We start from the raw sequence: 21,257 nt of genomic DNA, 5'->3' as shown, positions 1-21,257 counted from the left end.
AAATAGTAATATGATTAATCTATATGTAATTAGTTTTTCAATTAAAAGCAACTTAGGCTTTTTACCTCTATCTTTTGTAAATAAAATAAGATTAATCTTGTATTGGTTTTCTAATACAAATATAATATGACTTAAAACAATTTAGATATTTCTCTGAAGTATCTTGTATATGTTTTATAAATAAAATAAACAGAGTTTGTAGTTTTCCTTATTCTCTAATAAAAGCAAATCTATCGGTAGTTGTACCTTGTTCACCGTAGCTTCGATTAGTGTGCCTCTCGCGACTGTGTGTTCGTAGCGATACATAGAATCATGTTTCAAACTCTTTTACTTATTTTTTATGTTTGGTGTACTATTCTAATTTAGTTCTATTGTTTGCTTCGTGTATGATTGCATGGATGCTTGTGTGGTGTTTTATGATCATGTCCAGTTGGTGAGCTATACGTTGTGAATCAAGAAGCAGATCTTTGAAGGCTTGGACTAGGAGAAGGATCTGAGTTTAAGGCAAGTATAGCATGGGATATTCCTTGTTGTCCTATAAACCTTTAATCATTTAATTCATACTGCATGTGTCTACCTTGACTACCACTAAGGATATCCTAGACTTTTGTTGTCACACTCGATTTTAAGGATAAAATGGGATGCATAATCTTATGTGCGCCCAGAGATCAGTCACACACATAAGCCAACAAATTATAAATAGTATCATCATAAGTGTTTATTACATCACGAATAATAAGGCAGAGTCTTCACATAAATATAGCGGAAGTATAAAGATAAATCTCTCGCGGAAGCTCCATATCACAGGGATGTCAACTAGTTAACCACAAGTCTAGTAATCATCAGGAAAGTCATCATTACCATAGCCATCTGTTACCCATCCGGGATATTTATCCAAATAATGAAAATAAACAAGCGTAAGTGCGTGTCATACTCAACAAGTGTAGCATGGGGTTCATGAGGCTCAAAAGGCTTGACATATGTTTAACAGCATTTAGTTTTTAGTTGTCACAATTTTAGCATAAGAGTAGCAACAAGTTGTTTCAATCCCAAAGTAAAACACATGATCAATGTAAACAAGAATAATGAATAGTATAAACAGATAATTCTTAGTGATCATCTATTCCACAAGGGTTCCAAGGCCGCTCGTGACCATGAGCATGGCTAATATACCAGTTCTACACTCTGCAGAGGTTGTACACTTTCACTATGAGTCGTGATTTCCATATGCCCGGGTTAATTACTCCCAAAACACTTCCAAAGTGAGCAGGCAGGGTTCACTATGAAGCCTTTCAAAGGTTCGTCTAACAAGTTAGGGTTGCTTGGTTTCTATGCCCTGTGAATGTAGGGCTCCCCTTCCGATAGGCACATTGATGCGCAACCTATACACCGACGGACAGAGGCCGCACTATATCCAACTCCGAAACACACCCCTCTTGCGCCATAAAGGTAACCAATAACAAGCTAGAAAAGGTCCTTATACTGAGCTAAAGCCAGAGCCATGTAGCCCTCACAGCTGTACTGTAAGTCCTGGATGATCACTTACAGATAAGTCCTTAGGGAGAGGAATCTAGAGCATTTAGAAAGTAGCTAAGCACTCCAACCCCATGTTTCCATGTTGCTAAAAAGTCATGTTTTAATGTTTATTGCATATACCATTAGTCAAGTTACAAGATCATAGTTTAATTGAACACCAGTAAAGCTACCCAATGCATATCCCATAGGAGACAAGGAATAAGTTCAATTCTAGAGAATCCCTATCAATGTGACACATGCAACATGAATTAAATGTATTAAAGTTGATAGGAAACAAGGATAATCCCATGCTATACTTGCCTCGAACAAAGTGCTCCTGCTCATCAAAGTAGTACTCTTGTTCACCCAGGAATCGCTCACCGTCTATACTCGATAATCACAACAACATACAAGCATCCAAAAGCAATCATGCATAGCAAACAAAAGCTATAGCTTAGAATAGTACACCAATCAGCATAAAATCAAGATGAAAAGTTTGTAAAATAAATCTACATCTTGCTACGAACACACAGACACGAGAATCACAAAATTCGGAGCTAAAACGAAGAAGTTACGAATTAAACAAGATTTCCTTTAATAAAATAATAGATTAAATATAACCTCGAATTTTAAAAGTTGAAAACACATCTAACAGTAGTACGAACATGTAGATTATGGAATTACGAACCTAACACAAGTTGAACGGATCAAATCGCAGTTAAAACGAAGATTTTATGGCCTACAGAAGGTAGTGGCAGTTCTATAAATAGATGAAACTTAATTTTTGAATTTAAATAAATAAAATCATATTTCAAACCGAGCCAAGGACTGCGGCCATGAAAACAAAGAAATACAGGGGCTCTTTAACAAAATTGCAGGGACGGCGAGTTGAGATCCAAATAATTATAAGGGCCTTTTTACAATACGACATGCAAAGGGGTACGGGTGAATCTGGACCGTTGGATTAAATCTAGATGGCTCAAATTAGATAGGAGGGAGATGGGGTCGCTGGAGCGGCGCTCTCGTGGCAACGCCATCGACGGCAGCGGCTTGACCTCGCCGGAGTTGTCAGTTTCGACGTTCTAGCCACCGTTTGACTAAGGAAGAGGTCGGGAAGCAATAGAAGCTCGATGTGAACTCAATGGAGGGTTCGGTTGGGGTTGCGGTAGCGGCCCAGGTCCATCGACATCACTTTGACGACATAGGTAAGAGAACAGAGTGCAAGGGAGAAAACAAGAGAAGCACCTAGGGTTTCCTTACCTTCTCGCGGAGCTCGGGGTTGCGGTCGCATCGGTGGAGGAGCGGCAAATTGGCGAATTCGACGATGGTGGCTCGCTTCAAGGGTTGCGGCAGCGTGGCTGCTAGCTCTATGTGAGGCGACTGCATTGGGGCGAGATAGGAAGGTGGCGGTGCGGGGTCAGGCGCTATTTATGGGGTGGCTTCATTGTGCGGGCCACGCCAGGATGTGGCGTGGAGGAGACGGACTCAACGGCGACGGTAGTGTTCGTGCCAGACATGCGCGGGAGGAAGAGGAAGACCCTGACATGCGGGCCCAAGCTGTTAGCGAGAGAGAAACGGCGCGGGCGCGCTACCGAGCGGGCCACGGGCGAAGCTAGGCCTGCTGGAACAGAAGCTGGCCTACGAGTGGGGAAACAGACTGCACGGGGAGAACCAGGCCGAGCTGGGCCAGAATCGGAGAGAGGGAGAAGAAAATGAAATTCCCTTTTCTATTTTCTTAAACATAATTTCAAATCCAATTTCAAATCAAATTCAAATTCTTTTACAAATTTCAATCAAACCAAAGCATCACAAAATAAATATGCATCAGCATGAGTGCACAAACATGTATGTAGACCTTATATTTGATTTTATTTTTAACAAAGTTATTATTTTCCTAAATTTAAATGCTCACAAAATGCATAATTAAATCATTTCCTCCTATTTTAAAACCATGCAAATTTTAGGGTGTTACAATTCTACCCTCCCTTAAAATGAATCTTGTCCTCGAGATTCGGACGATGCTTACTCAAAAAGCTACAGGTATATTTTCCTCAGATCCTCTTCCCTTTTCGAAGTAGCCTCATCTTCCGTATACCGATTCTATTGAACCTTACACATCTTTATAACCCAGCTCCTTATAACCCTTTCTGCCGTCTCCAAAACCTTTTCTGGAAACTCCTCATAAGTGAGATCTTCCTTAATTGTAAGTTCTTCTAATGGTATCTGCTCCTCAGGTATACGTAAATACTTCTTTAATTGAGACACATGAAACACATCATGTACACCTGACAAGCTCTCAGGCAATTCCAACTGATAAGCTACTTCTCCACGTCTCTCTAAAATCTTGAAAGGCCCAATATACATTGGTGCTAACTTTTCTTTCATGTTAAACCTTCTCACACTTCTCATTGGTGATACTTTTAAGTAAACATAATCCCCTATTTCAAAAACCAATTCTCTTCTCCGACTGTCAGCATAACTCTTCTGTTGAGACTGTGCCACTCTCAAATTATCTCTAATCATCCTTACTTGCTCTTCTGTGTCTTTTAAAACATTGGGTCCGAACACTTGAGTTTCTCCTGTTTGATTCCAAAACAACGGGGTTCTACACTTTTGTCCATACAAAGCTTCGAAATGTGATATATTGAGACTCTTCTGATAACTGTTGTTGTACGAGAACTCTACATAAGGCAAACTCTTGTCCCAACTTGTACCATACTGCAATACACAAGCTCTCAACATATCCTCTAATATTTGATTAATCCTCTCAGTTTGTCCATCTATCTGAGGATGATACGTTGTACTAAAATTCAACTTTGTTCCCAACGAGCTATGTACTTGCTGCCAAAAATGAGATGTAAATTAAGTACCCTGATCAGACACAATTTTCCTGAGAACTCCATGTACACCTTATTCATCAAGTACATAAAGTATGTAGGCGCATTGGTCAAACCAAAGGACATAACGGTGTACTCATATAAACCATACCTCATAGTAAAAGCTGTCTTGGGTATGTCAGTTGCATGAATCTTCAACTGACGATAACTAGAACGAAGATCAATCTTAGAGAAAACACAAGCACCTCTCAACTAATCAAATAAGTCATCAATTCTAGGCAATGGATACTTGTTCTTGATAGTAACCTCATTTAGGGACCGATAATCAACACACATTCTCTAGGTACCATCCTTCTTGTCAACAAATATAACCGGTGCTCCCCAAGGTAAAGAACTAGGATGAATGAAACCTTTCTCCTATAACTCCTTTATTTGTTTCTTAAGTTCTTCTAGTTCATTAATCCCCGTTCTATATGGATGCTTAGCTATAGGTGTAGTTCCAGATAATAATTCAATAATAAACTCAATGTCACGGTCAGGTGGCATACCTGGCAAGTCATCGGGAAACACATATGGAAACTCATCCACTACTGGATCCTCCTTGTTGACACGATCATCAAGCTGGTCCACTGTGACTGTCGGTTGTGCTTGCACTGCAACCTCAACACTGATTCTGTCTCCCTTTGGTGTTGTCAAAGCTACTGCCTTTTCTTTACACTAAATCACTACTTGTTGTTGCACCATCTAATCCATACCCAAAATAAGATCAATTTCTGTTATTCTCAACACAATGGGGGTCACTTGAAACTCTACCCCCTTAAGGATAGACTAGTCAGGAGACAACGGTAAGAAGCTGGCATACTCCCTCCTGGTGAGTTTACTAATATGGAATTTTGCATGGCATATAAGGGTATGCTATGCGTTCTAACAAATGCTTGTGATATGAAAGAATGCGAAGCTCTAGAATCAAAAACAACAGTGGCAGGAGTTGAGTTGATATCAAATGTATCGAGCATGACTTCTAGTTCCGCAAGCGCCGTCTCTATAGACACATGATTCACCTTCCCATAATGCGGTGGCTTCTGGTTGCTATTCTGCCTCTGAGGGGTTTGCTGGTTGGGCTTCTCCGGGAAATTATACGATAGATGACCCTCTTTTCCATAGTGGAAACACTTGTTGGGAGTGCTAGGGGCACTAGTCTTCATAGGAGTGTTGTTGGGTATTTCCTATCGTGGTGTCTACTGACCACTCTACTGCTGGGGACATTGATTGCCATTCTGCTACTGATATGATGGGCGTTGCTGGTTTGGGTTGCGCTGAGGGTACTGACCATGATTCCCCTGATTGGGTGGTCCCTGGTACCTCTGCTGGAAGCCTTGCTGAGGGTTGGTGCGTGGACGAGTATTGCTTCCAGAGGCCTGTCCCTGAAGCCTCCTCTTCTTGGCCTCCATCTCTTTGCACTTATTGTCAATAACAATGGCGCGATTCACCAGCGTCTGAAAATTGGGGTATGTATTGAACATGAGCTAGAGTTGCAGACTATCATATAGACCCTTGAGAAAATGGTGTTGCTTATCAGCATCATCAGCCACCTCATTCGGAGTGTAATATGACAACTGAGCAAATTTGTCATGATACTCAGCTACAGACATAGATCCCTATTTTAGAGCTCTGAATTCCTCCAGCTTGAGCTCTATTAATCCTTCAGGTATGTGGTAGGATATGAAATCCTCTCTAAACTCCTGCCAGGTGACAGGAGGAGCATTAGCGGGACATCCATACTCGAATGCCTCCCACCAGTCTTGAACTTCTCCCAGGAGTTGTCCTGACGCGTACAACACCTTCTACTTGTCATCGCACTACGCTATGTTGAGTCTCTTTTCCACTGCACGAAGTCAATCATTTGTTTCTAGTGGATCAGTAGCATGAGAAAACATAGGGGGATGGCCCTTCAAGAATTCACCACACTTGTCACGCGGTGCTCCACCAATTTGTTGATTCTGCTGATTCTGCACCAGAGCTTGTATAAGCTGTGTCTGCACTGCCAGAAGCTGCTCAATAGTAGGTGGTGGTGGTGGTGGTGGATGTGGGGGAACATCTCCACGACCTCAACCTCTTCCTCTTCCAGACATTTGACATCCAACATAAATATTCAAAATTTAGAGATTTCTAAGTTATATGCACTTATAGAGATATAGAATAAATTCTAAAAATTTTCTGGACAAGTTTCAACATCAGTAGCTTGGTAAAACAGTCATATCTCGAGTTCTAGATATCCAAAAGAGGCGTTCTTTACATGGTTGGAAAGATTGAGAAATTATCTACAACTTTTATTCAGAACACATGCCCAGATTCTATCGTTAGGTTACTCAGAAATAGGACACAACTGAAACTGTTCTAGATTCCAGACTGCGTAGAAACTTCAACTTAAAACAGCTCTATATCTCAAACCAGATCAGGTATAGGGGTGATTCCAGAGGCATTAGAAAGATACTTAAGTCTAGTTCCTCCCATAAAAAGTTCATAATTTTTGGTCTGGTATAGTTAGATTGACATTGAGATAAGATCAGACTGCTCCAAAAAATTGACCCGAGAGAATATGATGTACCCAACCCAACTATTTATTTATTGACTCAATCTTTAATATTCTTCATTATGGAACTTGCGGACATGTCCACAAAGTTCCAGCACTTATTACAAAAATCCAACTCATATATAAACATAATAATAAATCAACTAGGCACACCAAAGTTCACACCACACTACTAGACTCGACTTGACTCAACTTGACCCATGCTACTAGCGTCTTATTACATAGAAGGGACTCCAACACCTATGGGCGAAATTCATGGGGAAGCTCCTCGTAGATGCTTGGTAGGTTGAGGCACACCCTTTGCTCATCTATCACTTGTTGGTATCTCTTAAGGGTCGCCTCCTGTGCCTTCAACTTATCTTTCAGCCGTCGATTCTTGTCTACTAATTCATAGGCATACTACACCATCACTTGAGTAGTGGGATCCGTGCCTTCAGGGTCCATTATTGCCCATCCCAAGTCAGGGTGTTGGCGAGGAAGGAAACAATATTAATCTTCCTTCATATCATCAAAGCGCCGACCACGGAAACCCATGCAGGCTACAGCGGCTGCATCTTCTATGCTATCTTCCATGGTGGTACAATGAGCGTAATGCGCATAGTTCGAGTCTAGCTAGTATGCTTCCTTCTCTCCATCCCTGATAGAGATGCACACCCTAGTCTTCCAATAAGTGTCCTCTAGAGGATGCATATGCTTATTGCAAACGTACTCCACAGCTGCGTCCCAATCACCGTAGTAGGTCTGAAGAATCCCCATAAGTCGGTGGTGCGAGGTGGAGGATTCACACCCTGGCTTGTACCAGATCTTTGTAGTCCATCCCAGGAGAGGGATTGGCTCATCCTCTTGAACAGTGTCCTCCTCCTCCTCATCATTAGACAATATAGTGACCACCACTTCTTCGGGTTCTTCTTCTTTTGGCTCTTCCTAGAATGGCTCCGACGTAGGTGCAGGTGTTGGCGAGTCAACTTCTTGCTCATGGGGTTCCTCCTCCTCACATGGCTCCATGGACTCATACAACCCACGAGGTGGGTAGTAGCCTCCGGTGCTGATGCGAGCGGTCTTATTGGCACGAGGCATCTACAGAATTAGATTTACTCAGATTAGCAACAATAATTTTCACAATAGAGTGAGGCAAAAGAAGCATAAAATTTAGCAAATAATAAGGGTGAGATGGGAAGCATAAAATGAGTGAAGCAAAAGAAGCTAAAATGACCATTGCTAACTAGGCTTGCGTCCTACAGTCAACACAGCTCTGATATCAATATCTCACATTCGATTTTAAGGATAAAATGGGATGCATAATCTTATGTGCGCCCAGAGATTAGTCACACACATAAGCCGACAAATTATAAATCAAATCATCACAAGTGTTTATTACATCATGAATAATAAGATAGAGTCTTCACATAAATATAGCAGAAGTATAAAGATAAATATCTCGTGGAAGCTCCATATCACAGGGACATCAACTAGTTGACCACAAGTCTAGTAATCCTCAGGAAAGTTGTCATTATCATAGCCATCTGTTATCCATCCGGGATTTTTATCCAAATAATGAAAATAAACAAGCGTAAGTACGTGTTGTACTCAACAAGTGTAACATGGGGTTTATTGGTCTCAAAAGGCTTGACACAGGTTTAACAACATTTAGCTTTTAGTTGTCACAATTTTAGCATAAGAGTAGCAACAAGTTGTTTCAATCCCAAAGTAAAACACATGATCAATGTAAACAAGAATAATGAATAGCATAAATAGATAATTCTTAGTGATCATCTATTCCATAAGGGTTCCAAGGCCGCTCACGACCATGAGCACGGCTGATATACCAGTTCTACACTCTGTGGAGGTTGTACACTTTCACTGTGAGTCGTGATTCCCATATGCCCAGGTTAATTACTCCCAAAACACTTCCAAGGTGAGCAGGCAGGGTTCACTATGAGGCCTTTCAAAGGTTTATCTAATAAGTTAGGGCCGCTAGGTTTCTATGCCCTATGAATGTAGGGCTCCCCTTCCGACAGGCACAATGACGCACAACCTATACACTGATGGACAGAGGCCGCACTATATCCAATCCCGAAACACACCCCTCTTGCACCATAAAGATAACCTCTAACAAGCTAGAAAAGGTCATTATACTGAGCTAAAGCCAGCGCCATGTAGCCCTCATAGCTGTACTGTAAGTCCCGGATGATCACTTACAAATAAGTCCTTAAGGAGAGGAATCTAGAGCATTTAGAAAGTAGCTAAACACTCCAGCCCTCGGTTTTCATGTTGCTAAAAAGTCATGTTTTAATGTTTATTACATATACCATTAGTTAAGTTACACGATCATGGTTTAATTGAGCACTAGCAAAGCTACCCAATGCATATCCCATAGGAGACAAGGTATAAGTTTAATTCTAGGGAATCCCTATCAAGGTGACACATGCAACATGAATTAAATGTATTAAAGTTGATAGGAAACAAGGATAATCCCATGCTATCCATGCCTTGAACAAAGTGCTCCTGCTGATTCTGCTCGTCAAAGTAGTACTCTTGTTCACCCATGAATTTCTCACCATCTATACTCGATAATCACAGCAACATACAAGCATCCAGAAGCAACCATGCAAAGCAAACAAAATCTATAGATTAGAACTGTACACTAATTAGCATAAAATCAAGATGAAAAGTTTATAAAACAAATCTACATCTTGCTACGAACACACAGACGCAGGGATCATAAAATTCAGAGCTAAAACAAAGAAGTTATGAATTAAACAAGATTTCCTTTAATAAAATAATAGATTCAATCTAACCTTGAATTTTAAAAGTTGAAAACACATCTAACAGTAGTACGAACATATAGATTATGGAATTATGAACCTAACGCAAGTTGAATGGATCAAATCAGAGTTAAAACGAAGATTTTATGGCCTACAGAAGGTAGTGGCAGTTCTGTAAATAGATTAGACTTAATTTTCAAATTTAAATAAATAAAATCAGATTTTAAACCAAGCCAGGGACTGCGGCCATGAAAACGAAGAAATACAGGTGCTCTTTAACAAAATTGTAGGGACGGCGGGTTGAGATCCAAATAATTATAAGTGCCTTTTTTTCAAAACGACCGGCGAAGGGGTACAGGTGAATCTGGACCGTTGGATTAAATCTGGACGGCTCAAATTAGACGGGAGGGAGACAAGGTCGCCGGAGCAGCGCTCTCGCGGTGGCACCATTGACGACAGCGTCTTGACCTTGTCGGAGTCGTCGGTTTCGATGTTCTAGCCACCGTTTGGCTAAGAAATAGGTCGGGAAGCAATAGAAGCTCGATGTGAACTCAATGGAGGGTTCGGTTGGGGTTGGGGCAGCGCGGAAATGACGCGGTGCGCGCGGTAGTGGCCCAGGTCCATCGGTGGCACTTTGGCGACACAGGTAAGAGAATAGAGTGCAAGGGAGAAAACAAGAGAAGCACCTAGGGTTTCCTTACCTTCTCGCGAAGCTCGGGGTTGCGGTCGCGACGGCGAAGGAGCAGCGAATCGGCGAATTCGACGGTGGCGGCTCGCTTCAAGGGCTGTGGCGGCGTGACTGCTAGCTCTATGCGAGGCGACTACATTGGGGCAAGATAGGAAGGTGGTGGTGCGGGGTCAGGCGCTATTTATGGGGCAACTTCGGCTTGCGGGCCATGCCAGGACACGACGTGGAGGAGGCGGACTCAGCGGCGATGGTAGTGTCCATGCCAGACACGCGCGGGTGGAAGAGGAAGACCCTAATTTGTGGGCCCAAGCTATCAGAGAGAGAGAGAAACGGTGCGGGCGCGCTGCCGAGCGGGCCACGGGTGATGCTGGGACGAGGGAGAGCTGGGCCTGCGGGAACGGAAGTCGGCCTACGAGCGGGGAAATGGACCTCGTGGGGAGAACCAGGCCGAGCTGGGCCAGAATCGGAGACAGGGAGAAGAAAATGAAATTCCCTTTTCTATTTTCTTAAACGCAATTTTAAATCCAATTTCAAATCAAATTCAAATTCTTTTGCAAATTTCAATCAAACCAAAACATCACAAAATAAATGTGCATCAGCATGAGTGCACAAACATGTATGTAGAACATATATTTGATTTTATTTTTAACAAAGTTATTATTTTCCTAAATTTAAATGCTCACAAAATACATAATTAAATCATTTCCTCCTATTTTAAAACCATGCAAATTTTAGGGTGTTACATTTATACTTTTACCTTGACTCCTATGGGATATGCATTGGGTAGCTTTGCTAGTGCTCAACTAAACCATGATCTTGTAACTTGACTAATGATATATGCAATAAACACTAAAAGATACTTTTAGCAATATAGAATCAGGGGGCTAGAGCATTGGGCTATTTTTTGGTGCTCTAGATTCCTCTTTCTAAGGACTTATCTATAAGTGATCGTTCGGGACTTACAGTACAGCTGTGAGGGCTACATGGCTCTGGCTTTAGCTCAATATGAGGACCTTTTCTAATTTGTTAGTGGTTACCTTTATTGGCGTAAGAATGACTTGCCGAATCAGGTATAGTGCGGCCTCTGTCCCCTTGAGTATAGGCTGCATGTCATTGTGTCATCGAGAAGTGGGGCTCTATATCTGTTTGACGAGTGAATCTAATGGCCCTAACTTGTTAGACAAACCTTTGAAAGGTTTCATAGTGAACCCTGCCGATCTTCCTTGGAAGTGGATCAAGAGATTAGCTACCTCGGGCGAAAGGGTATATCACAACTCACAGTGAAAGTGTACAACCTCTGCAGAGTGTAAAACTGGTATATCAACCGTGCTCACGGTCACGAGTGGCCTTGGAACATTTACAGAATAGATGATGAACCCTGATGATACTGATGATAAAGATGCTCACTAATTATTACTGTTTATGCTATTCATTATTAGTATTTACCTAATCATGCGTTTACATGGGTTTGTGAATAAATTTGTGCCACCCAATTGCTAAAAGATGACTCATTAAAAGCTAATCGTAGTTAAACCAGTGTCAGCCTTTGAGCTTCATGAACTCCATGTTATATTTGTTGAGTACGACATGTATTTACGTTTGCTTTATTTTTTTTCAATTATTTGGATAAAAATCCCGGATGAGTACCAGATTGCTAGAGTTTGGATGAATTAGGCTTGTGATCAACCAGTCAGTTGTCTCTGTGGAATTGGAGTCTTCACCCGAAGATCGGAGTTGTCTTTCCGCTGTTTGTTGTCTAAGGTTATATCCTTTATACTAAGTATGTTATATATTAAGCATTGTCTATAGATATTACCTTTATTTGTAGATATATGTGAGATTTGACTTTCTAGGCTCACATATGGTGTGTATCTGGTTTTATCCTTAAAACTGGGTGCTACAGTTTCGTAAATAAATATATATAATAACTCAAAGGGTTGGACGAGAAGCTCAGCTCAGCGTGGCTCACATCTCAAAGTTGCTGAGATTACGCAAAGTTTCCTTAGAATTCATTTATTTTGAATGAGAGTTGAGTCGACTTAGTTTGATTTTAAGTTTGGTATCAAATGAATAAATGATACATGCACTAGACTATAATAAATAAGAAGGAATCAAATTTTAAAAAGCTCGAAAAGAAGTTGAATTGTCTTGTATTCACCCCAAATATTCGTGGACTTAAGTTTATCCCAAGCCAAATTTTGCAGGCTAATTTGGTTTGACCATCAATATCTGAAATTCAAATGGGTTATCGACACAAGAGTAGCGCTACAATATTCACCATGATCGATACCAAACTCAAAACATATAGCACTTTCGATTTATCACGAAAATATATTTTTGTCAATATTGTTAATCAAAATGTGATATAAGACACCGTGTTCACACTTTAATAGACTAAGGCCCTATTTGGATACAAGGTATTTTCAATATATATTGGAGAAATACCATGGTTTTCGAAGGTACTTTGGTTTTCGAAAGCTGTTGGGCATTTGAATACAATAAACTTTGAAGTTTCTAAAACTTTGGTTTTGTTAAAACTTTAATCTTTTTGGATTTTTAAAAACTTCGCTCACAGTCTCTTTTTCTAAACCATGGTTTTGTAAATCTTTGAATTACAAAAGCACAGTTTTGTGATACCATAGTTTCTGAAAACTAACACGTCCTTAAGTGCATTCAACAAGACGTAGTAGGAGACATTGTTTTGATTCCCTACGAATCATATCCGGCTTTGCAATCAAATGTGAATCTGCTTTTCCTGTATACTCTGAGGTATCTAGATCATAGTCACCTAAAACGGGTTCGATGCTTTCGAACCTTGACCCGAGTTCGTCGACCCTGACCCAGGTTTGCAAGTTCATTGCAATCCAAAATGTAAAAATATTTTGCAAGTAGCGTTCCACGTTCTACGATCCTGTACCTCAGACCCGTCGACCCGAAAACTTTGTGATTATGATTCAAATCAGCGGGAGAAGAGAAGCCGAGAAAAGGAGAGGGGGAATTGAAGAGGCTGGCGGGCCGGGGCTGGGTCGCAGCAGCTCGTAGGCTGCCACTGCCAGGCAGCAAGCAGGAAGGTCAGGGTAGGGCTGGCGAGGAATTGAATTGAGTTGCCGTGCTTGCAAGCCTGATCTGATGATGATCCGGCATAAATGATGCAGGGACGAGGTGGTTGGTTTATGGCTGCGTGCCTGCCTGCTGCTTGCTTCGTCCTTGCAGTGGGTGGGGGCACGGCCAGCAGCAGGCAGCAGGAGCCGGAGCGCGCTGGGCGCCCAGGATCGGAGTCGGAGCGGAGGAGGGAGGACCAGCGCGCGACAGGCAGCAAGCTAGCTTAATGCCCACCCGTCTCTTGGTGCTTTGCCATGCGTGAGTGCAAGAGCTGCCGCCATTATCATGCGTCGGTGGACGTTGCAATAACTGCCTGCTGCTGGTACCTGCTGCCCGGACCGGCTCTGGTCTCGTCTCATATGGTCCGGTCGGCAGGCTGCACGCGCCATGCGCGGCGCATGCATGCACGCCTGTCGCTCTCGGCACAACGTCGATACATGCCATCATTGATAGTACGTCTCGATATCTGACGTCAGCTCTCCCTCTCTCTCTCTCACTAGCACTAGGAGGTCTCGGAGCGTTTTACTCTCTCTAGGTGTCTCCATCTATCATGGCTGTCCACGGCCTCGGCTGGAGCGGCCGAGAGGTCGTCGTTTCTCCCGAATTTTTTATATTTTAGCTCTTTTTTTTAAAAAAGTTTTTCATAAATAAATTTTCGAATGAAAGATTTTAGAATATGGATCCTTAACTCTACGTCATTGATGCTGACACCAAGCTAACACGTCTCGACGCCAAAGTCCCTGGCGCCGAGCTCCTGGGCTCGAAGCGAACGTAGAAGGTGACATGGCAGAGAGCTCGGCGCCGTAGATCTTGGCGCCGAGCTCCCTGCCATTTAACCCGGCCCAAGCTTCGTGCCCGAGCGTTCTTCCTCTTCTTTCTCCTCCCTCTCGGGTTATTTCTCTCCCTACTTCACCCTACCTCACGAATCGACATATTGGACTTTGAAAACTTTGATTTGATCCGTAGATCTTCGAGAGCAAGGTATCATCGCTCCCCTCCTAGTTCTTTTCGCATCGATTCGGTATATATTAGTCGGATTTTTTAACGTAATAATCGTCATCACTTAGGGTTTCATTCTATCCCTCAATATATGTATTATACAACCGTAAGATGATGCCAAGGCGTATAAAAGCTATCAAACCTAGGCACATGTAGTTATATTATGGGTTCATTGTTGTGCATCAAATGGAAAACCCAAGGTTTAGGGTTTAATGTTAACTGCTTTTGGTTCTTAGAACGAAATTGGTTATATTGTAGTTATGGTTCTCATTGACATTTATTTATGATGTTTTGATTTATGTTTGTTAAATTACAACCGTTTTGTTAGATGCAAGAAATATTTCGGGAGGAGTTTTGACAAAACGGGGTCGTCCTTGAGAATTATACCCCGACGCGTCTAGCAAAGATGCCCCCGTCTCTCTTGACCCCCCTGTCCCTAACTGTGACTGTGGTTTCCTGGCCCATATTTTTCAATCGAAACATCCGGACACAGCGGCGCGTTGCTTCTACACATGCAGTCGTTTTAATGTAAGAAATTGTTTCCACTATCCTTTTTCTTTATTTATGTAAGTATGCTACTAATATTTTATTGGAATCTCGTTGTGTAGGACCATGAGAGGTGCTTTTTCTTTCAGTGGATCGACGGTGTAGACAAGTTTGATCCTAGGTACCTCTTTTTCGACGATTAGTTTAGAGCGAGACATTCACGTGAGCACTTCAAGCGGTGGGTTCCACCCTCCTAACCCTCCGCCAATGACGGCTAAGGAGAAGCACCTAGCCGTAGTTAGACGACTCGAGGAACCTCCTCTCTGCGATTGTGGAGATCGAGCTATGATAAACCCTAAGAATATGTTGGAGTTTGTGTGTCCAAACAAGCATAAAGTAAGTGCAAAAATGTATGTGTTGAAATGTTGAGCTATATGTGTTTATGTACTAATGTCTACTTATTTAGGTGTTTTCAATGGCAAAGTGTCATTTCAAGGAGTGGTTGTATGGTCCTAAGAATCAATGACCGAAAGAACCGCGAAAGGTTAAGGAAAAGAAGAAAGAAAGCGGCTGTGTTTATAGTCTAAGACTCGACCTAGGGTTGGGGACGGCCAGGGGTTGGGCGCCCACAACTTGGGCTTAAGGCCCGACACGATACATGGCCAAGTTGGCCCAAATAGGTGACGCAGCACCTTGCCGTGGTCACACAGAATGATCCACGGACCTTCTGGAGCTGGGACTAGATCCAAAACGACGGCATCGTCGTCCCCTTTCCAACGCATCCAAGAACGGCCCGTTTCGATGTCGTATGAGGAAGTTATGACCGAAACAGTAACGACGTGTCTGCTGAATCCGAGGACGACGTGGCAGCTGAGTTGGAAACGAATTGCAACTTGGGGAAGACCATGGCGTCGGTGTGTCCAGCGTGGCGATGTCCTCATCATCCTCCCCTTCTCGAATTGGAGTCGTCCTCGACTCCATCTTGGCGATGTCCTCAAGCGTGGCGATGTCCTCATCATCCTCCCCTTCTCGAATTGGAGTCGTCCTCGACTCCATCTTGGCGATGTCCTCATTATCCCCTCCTTGTAGAATTGGAGTCGTCCTCGACTCCATCCCATCATCAGCGAACTCCTGCAAAAGGTTAGTGACAGCAGGCAATGCACCAGACATAAAAGGTTGACAAAACATAGTATAACATGGTGCATCAGGATTATCACATAACTCAGCAGTAGCAGGAGTTGTAGCAAGAAAAGCACCTCCTTTTAACTTAATCCCATTATTTTTAGCAATGTCTGTTGGAGGTTTATTTTTAATCTCATTAGCATGTTTAATAATATCCGTAGGAGACAAAGGCAGCAATGTAATTTTCTTGTCCTTATGTATGATAGTGTATGTATTAGTTCTACCATGGTGTAAGGCATCATTATCAAATTCCCATGGGCGACCTAACAAAATGGAACAAGCTTGCATAGGGACAACATCAAAATCAGCAGTATCATGATAAGAGCCTGTGAAAAAGCTAATGCGTGCTGATTTAGTTACCTTAGTCTTACCACTATTATTGAACCATTGAAGTTTATATGGATACGAATGTTGTCGTGTGGTCAAGCCAAGCTTGTCAACCAAATCTGAACTCACCAAGTTGTTGCAACTCCCGCTATCAATGATAGTGAGAACACGACAACCCTGCACAATGAGATACATGTGGAATAAATTGTGGCGTTGGATCTTCATCTCGTCTTCATGACCCACACGTGTACTCAACACACGCTGCACAAGAAGGCTAGGGTAGTCCGCGGCAGCAGCCACAGAATCAATGGTGATGGCCTCCTTGTCATGATCGCCCTCGATGGGATCTGCATCAATGTTAGCAGCAAGGGCTAAATCATCTTCAACATCACTAGCACTTACATATCCATCCTCGGTAGCAATGAAAGCGCGACGACTGGGGCATTCCTTCATGACATGTCCCATGCCTTTGCATCGGTGGCAAATGATTTTAGAGCTGGACGAGGAGGAGCTAGTAGAAGCACCCGGAGTGCCACCTTTCTTCAGCTGTGGAAACTGCACATTAGACAATTTACTTACCCTGGAAGAAAATGGAGGTGTAGATGGCTGTGGTGCAACAGGAAGCTTGGGCGTCTCCGGCTCGGAACGCTGCTGAAAATTCCTCCCATTGTTAGACCTGAGAGGCTGGTGTTGTTTGTGTCCCTGTACTTCTCGTTCGGCCTTAATAGCAAGATGATACAATTGGGAAAAATTGCGCCATTCTTTGTAATCAAGTATGTTCTGTATATCATGGTTTAAACCACCAAAAAATCTAGCACTAGCATCATCATCATCTTCATTTATACCACAACGTGCTAAACCAATAAGCAATTCTTGATAGTATGCTTCTACTCCTTTATCACCTTGTTTTAAAGTTTGTAGTTTCAAACGTAAATCACGTTGGTAATAAGGAGGAACAAAACAAGATTTCATACGTTGCTTTAAAACATTCCAAGTTTGAGGCACAACAGCAGCATTATTGGCATTGCAAAGATCACTCCACCAGAACAAAGCAAAATTAGTAAACTCACTGGTAGCAAGTCTAACTCTATGCTCAGCAGGAACATTATGAGAATCAAATTTTTGTTGAACAGCAAGCTCCCAATCTAAATATGCCTCTGGATCAACATTACCAGCAAAAGGTGGTAGACTAAATTTAATTTTAGCAAAAGGATCATTATTACCATGATTATTACCTGCCATACCGCGACGATTGAAGTTGAGGCGGCGACGGGCACCACCGTCAGCATACGCATCTTCATCACCAGCATCTTCATCATCAGCACGATAAGGTGGAGGGCGTTGCTCAAGCTGTTCAATGCGGGTGACCAGATTGTTCACATTGCGCGTCAGCTCGGTCATAAGATTGCGTTGTTCAGTCATGAACGTTGCAAGCTCGCCCTTGGACACGCACTCATTGAAGTCCGTCGGAGTTCCTGCCATGGTTAGAAGATAGAAAAAGACAACACCAAAGTATTATCCCTATCAACTAAAAGGAAACAAGTGGTGGTGGTGAAAGTGGAATGCAAAATCACAAGCGGCTTACCACCGTCTTGCCTGTATTCTTACCAACGCCAAACAGGAGCAAAACCAAAGTGGCGAAGCAATCTGTTGTGGAGCGTGGGTAACAGTTGCAAGATGAACCTGTGCGGACAGAAGAATATGTGGAGCTATAGGTAGGCACACAATATGACAGCAAGGATTAGCAATTAACGAGTGCAGAGTAGCGATTGTTCAATCTGGATCCAAAGTACAAATCACAGTTGCTGGCTAAGACGTGTCGAGATGTAGCGCAACAAGGTGAAAACAAAGAACGATCGAAAGAACTCATAGAACAAGCAAATAGCCCGGATTTCTCCTTTTTCCTGAATTTTTCCCGGATTTTCCCAAAAGGCACTAGTAGAAAACAAACTTTTTTTTTACTATTTTTTTTATACTTTTCTCTGAACAAGGATCACAAAAGATGCAACCACAAAAATTGGCACCTACAACTGAGGTGGGATGTGGTCTACAGAAATTCAGCACATTCTCTGAAAAGCGTGCAAAAACTTTGACAATTTTTTTTCTATATTTTCCCGAATTTTTTTGGCAATTTTGATGAAACCAAACAGGGCGAAGCCGAGTTTGGGTCGGGTCCAAATGGTGTCAAGAAGCTGCACAAAAAATTTCAGATTTTTCTGATAAACGAGCGAAAAGTTATGCCTATTTTACCGAAGGTATCTCAAGGTATGTTTTCCGGGAGGCACAACCCGGCGGCGGCAGTTAGGGCAAAGCGTCCCTAAACTCTAACACCGATCACAGCAGTAGGTATTCGCCTGATGATGTAAGGAGGGCTGCGATGCAGGCAAAATAAGAGCGGCTGGCAACCTATCTAGGGTTTGCGCGGCGGCGAGAAGTTACACAAGGTGGCTAGCGGGGCAAGTCGAGTAATGTGGTGGCTTCGACTTGTTGTTTGGGAACGGTGGATGGGATAGCGGCGGAAAACAAAATCACAGCAACGGGCGATTGAACTACGACCACGAACACAATCCTAAACCAGCAACAAGACTCGACCACGGACACAAACTCAACAACACGAATCTAAAACGAAATTGCAAAGGCACAAAGGGCGATAGGACAGCGGAAATTGAAATATTTTTGGGCTTTTTGTGGACTCTAGGTAATGAACAAATATGAATCTAAGGCAAACGAGATTATACCTCACGGTAAACCTGAAAGCTCTGATACCAATTGATGAGTACAGGCTCGATCTTCCGAGAGGTAGCCGGTAAGTTCGATTTGTGGAGATCTCGACGTTGGCGATCCGGCTTCAAATTAGACATGATTCGAACCCTGCAACCGTTATACCACCGCTCCGTTGGTTATCAACCAAGCACAACTTGATTGACCTCGCCAAGAAGGCTTTTCCTGCAAGTGAATCGAAGAGCACAAGCAAGAAGGTAAAACACGCAATCTGAAATTGCAAATATGAATGACGCGAATATCAATAGAGGGTTCAAGAACTCGGTTTCAAAGGACTAATCGACACAGTGGAGGAGATCAAGAACGGGGGCCCTGGATCACTGTAAAAGGATTTGTCACCACAGTTACAATGAACGATTCAGTTTCTCGAGGGAAAACTAAACTCTAAACAAAACCCAATTGTGTAGCAGCGGCGGCGGCTGTGTTTATAGTCTAAGACTCGACCTAGGGTTGAGGACGGCCAGGGGTTGGGCGCCCACAACTTGGGCTTAAGGCCCGACACGATACATGGCCAAGTTGGCCCAAATAGGTGACGCAGCACCTTGCCGTGGTCACACAGAATAATCCACGGACCTTCTAGAGCTGGGACCAGATCCAAAACGACGGCATCGTCGTCCCCTTTCCAACGCATCCAAGAACGGCCCGTTTCGATGTCGTATGAGGAAGTTATGACCGAAACAGTAACGACGTGTCTGCTGAATCCGAGGACGACGTGGCAGCTGAGTTGGAAACGAATTGCAACTTGGGGAAGACCATGGCGTCGGTGTGTCCAGCGTGGCGATGTCCTCATCAGAAAGGGTAATTTACAAAGCACCTGCTGTCATGTGCGAATGTGGTGTTAAATCCAACTATGGCCTAGTCCCTTCGGAGCTTGGAATAGGCCATTATTGTGGCCATATGATTGAGTATGATGAGGTTGGTTATTTTTGTGGTAAACATGAAATCGTATTTTATTTCTTTTGCTAAGACATATATGATATAATTTTTCGTTTGAACAGAGCACTAGAAAATACAGGTGGGAATGTTATAATGGTCAAGCTAAGTTCTTGGATGAGTTGAAGAAGAGGCAAGTAATTGCATGAAAGAGGAGATATGGACCTAACTATGTCAACCTATTATTTAAACATCACAAAGAAAAGATGCGTGAGTTTGCTAGACAACGCGGTATTTGTAACCCGATCGATGTTGGGCTTAACAAATGGGGATTGGAGAGACGGATGACGTTAGAGGAGGAGAGGGCAAGGAATGAGGCAAGGGAGGAGACAAGAGTACAGATGCAGGTCTTGATCAAGCATGTTGTTGCATTATGTGCCAGTTAATGCTTAAAAGCATTTTTTTGTTGCCTGATTTTAAATGTAATATAATCGCATTGCTAACTGATTGCATTTCATACATGAAGGGATTGGTTGCAGCGAGGAACATGCCGCAGAGCTGGCTCGTGCGAGGTATGAGGAGAAGAAGTTAGATGAGCATAGATCGCGAGTTAGTCGCACCGTTCAATCACCGATTGTGTTGTCTGATGAGGGGAACGAGGATGAGGACGACACTGGCAGACTGAGTGCGCTCATTGCTCTAGCAGAGGCGAGCTTACAGGCACAGGAGGGTAAGGACGATACTGGCAGACTGAACTAGCTAATCGCTCTAGCAGAGATAGGGTTGCAGGCGGAGGAGACTGAGGAAGACACTGGCAGACTGAGCGAGCTCATCGATCTTGTAGAGGCAGGCTTACAGACGGAGGAGGATGACGACACATTCTTCACTCAGGCCGCAGTGGCCGCAGATGAAGTGGAGGCCGCTTACTACAGGCGACAGGCAGGTCAGAGCAACACAGGTGAGCCTAGCCATAACAACAGGGTTGTAGTAGAGGACTGGTACTCGAATGATGAGTTGCTTACTCAGTATGTTTCAGACTGAGGATTTGGAAGTGCATTTGCCCCTATGTCTACTGTCGGCACATACTTCTAGTATTATTATGTTGTTTA

General features: G+C 43.0%; 1 protein-coding gene across 1 annotated transcript in view; it reads left to right on the top strand.

Annotated features, from left to right (window-relative positions):
• The window catches only part of LOC136536234 (uncharacterized), a 48,803-nt gene extending 27,896 nt beyond the window's left edge, over positions 1 to 20,907 (top strand). Inside the window, exon 4 of the mRNA XM_066528597.1 lies at positions 20,675 to 20,907. Coding sequence (XP_066384694.1) covers positions 20,675 to 20,907 — 233 coding nt within the window. The remainder of the gene's footprint in view (positions 1 to 20,674) is intronic.
• The last annotated feature ends 350 nt before the right edge of the window (positions 20,908 to 21,257 follow it).

The sequence above is a fragment of the Miscanthus floridulus genome, chromosome 2, assembly GCF_019320115.1.
Source record: "Miscanthus floridulus cultivar M001 chromosome 2, ASM1932011v1, whole genome shotgun sequence".
Lineage (NCBI taxonomy): Eukaryota > Viridiplantae > Streptophyta > Magnoliopsida > Poales > Poaceae > Miscanthus > Miscanthus floridulus.
This window is presented reverse-complemented; position numbering and strand designations above follow the sequence as displayed.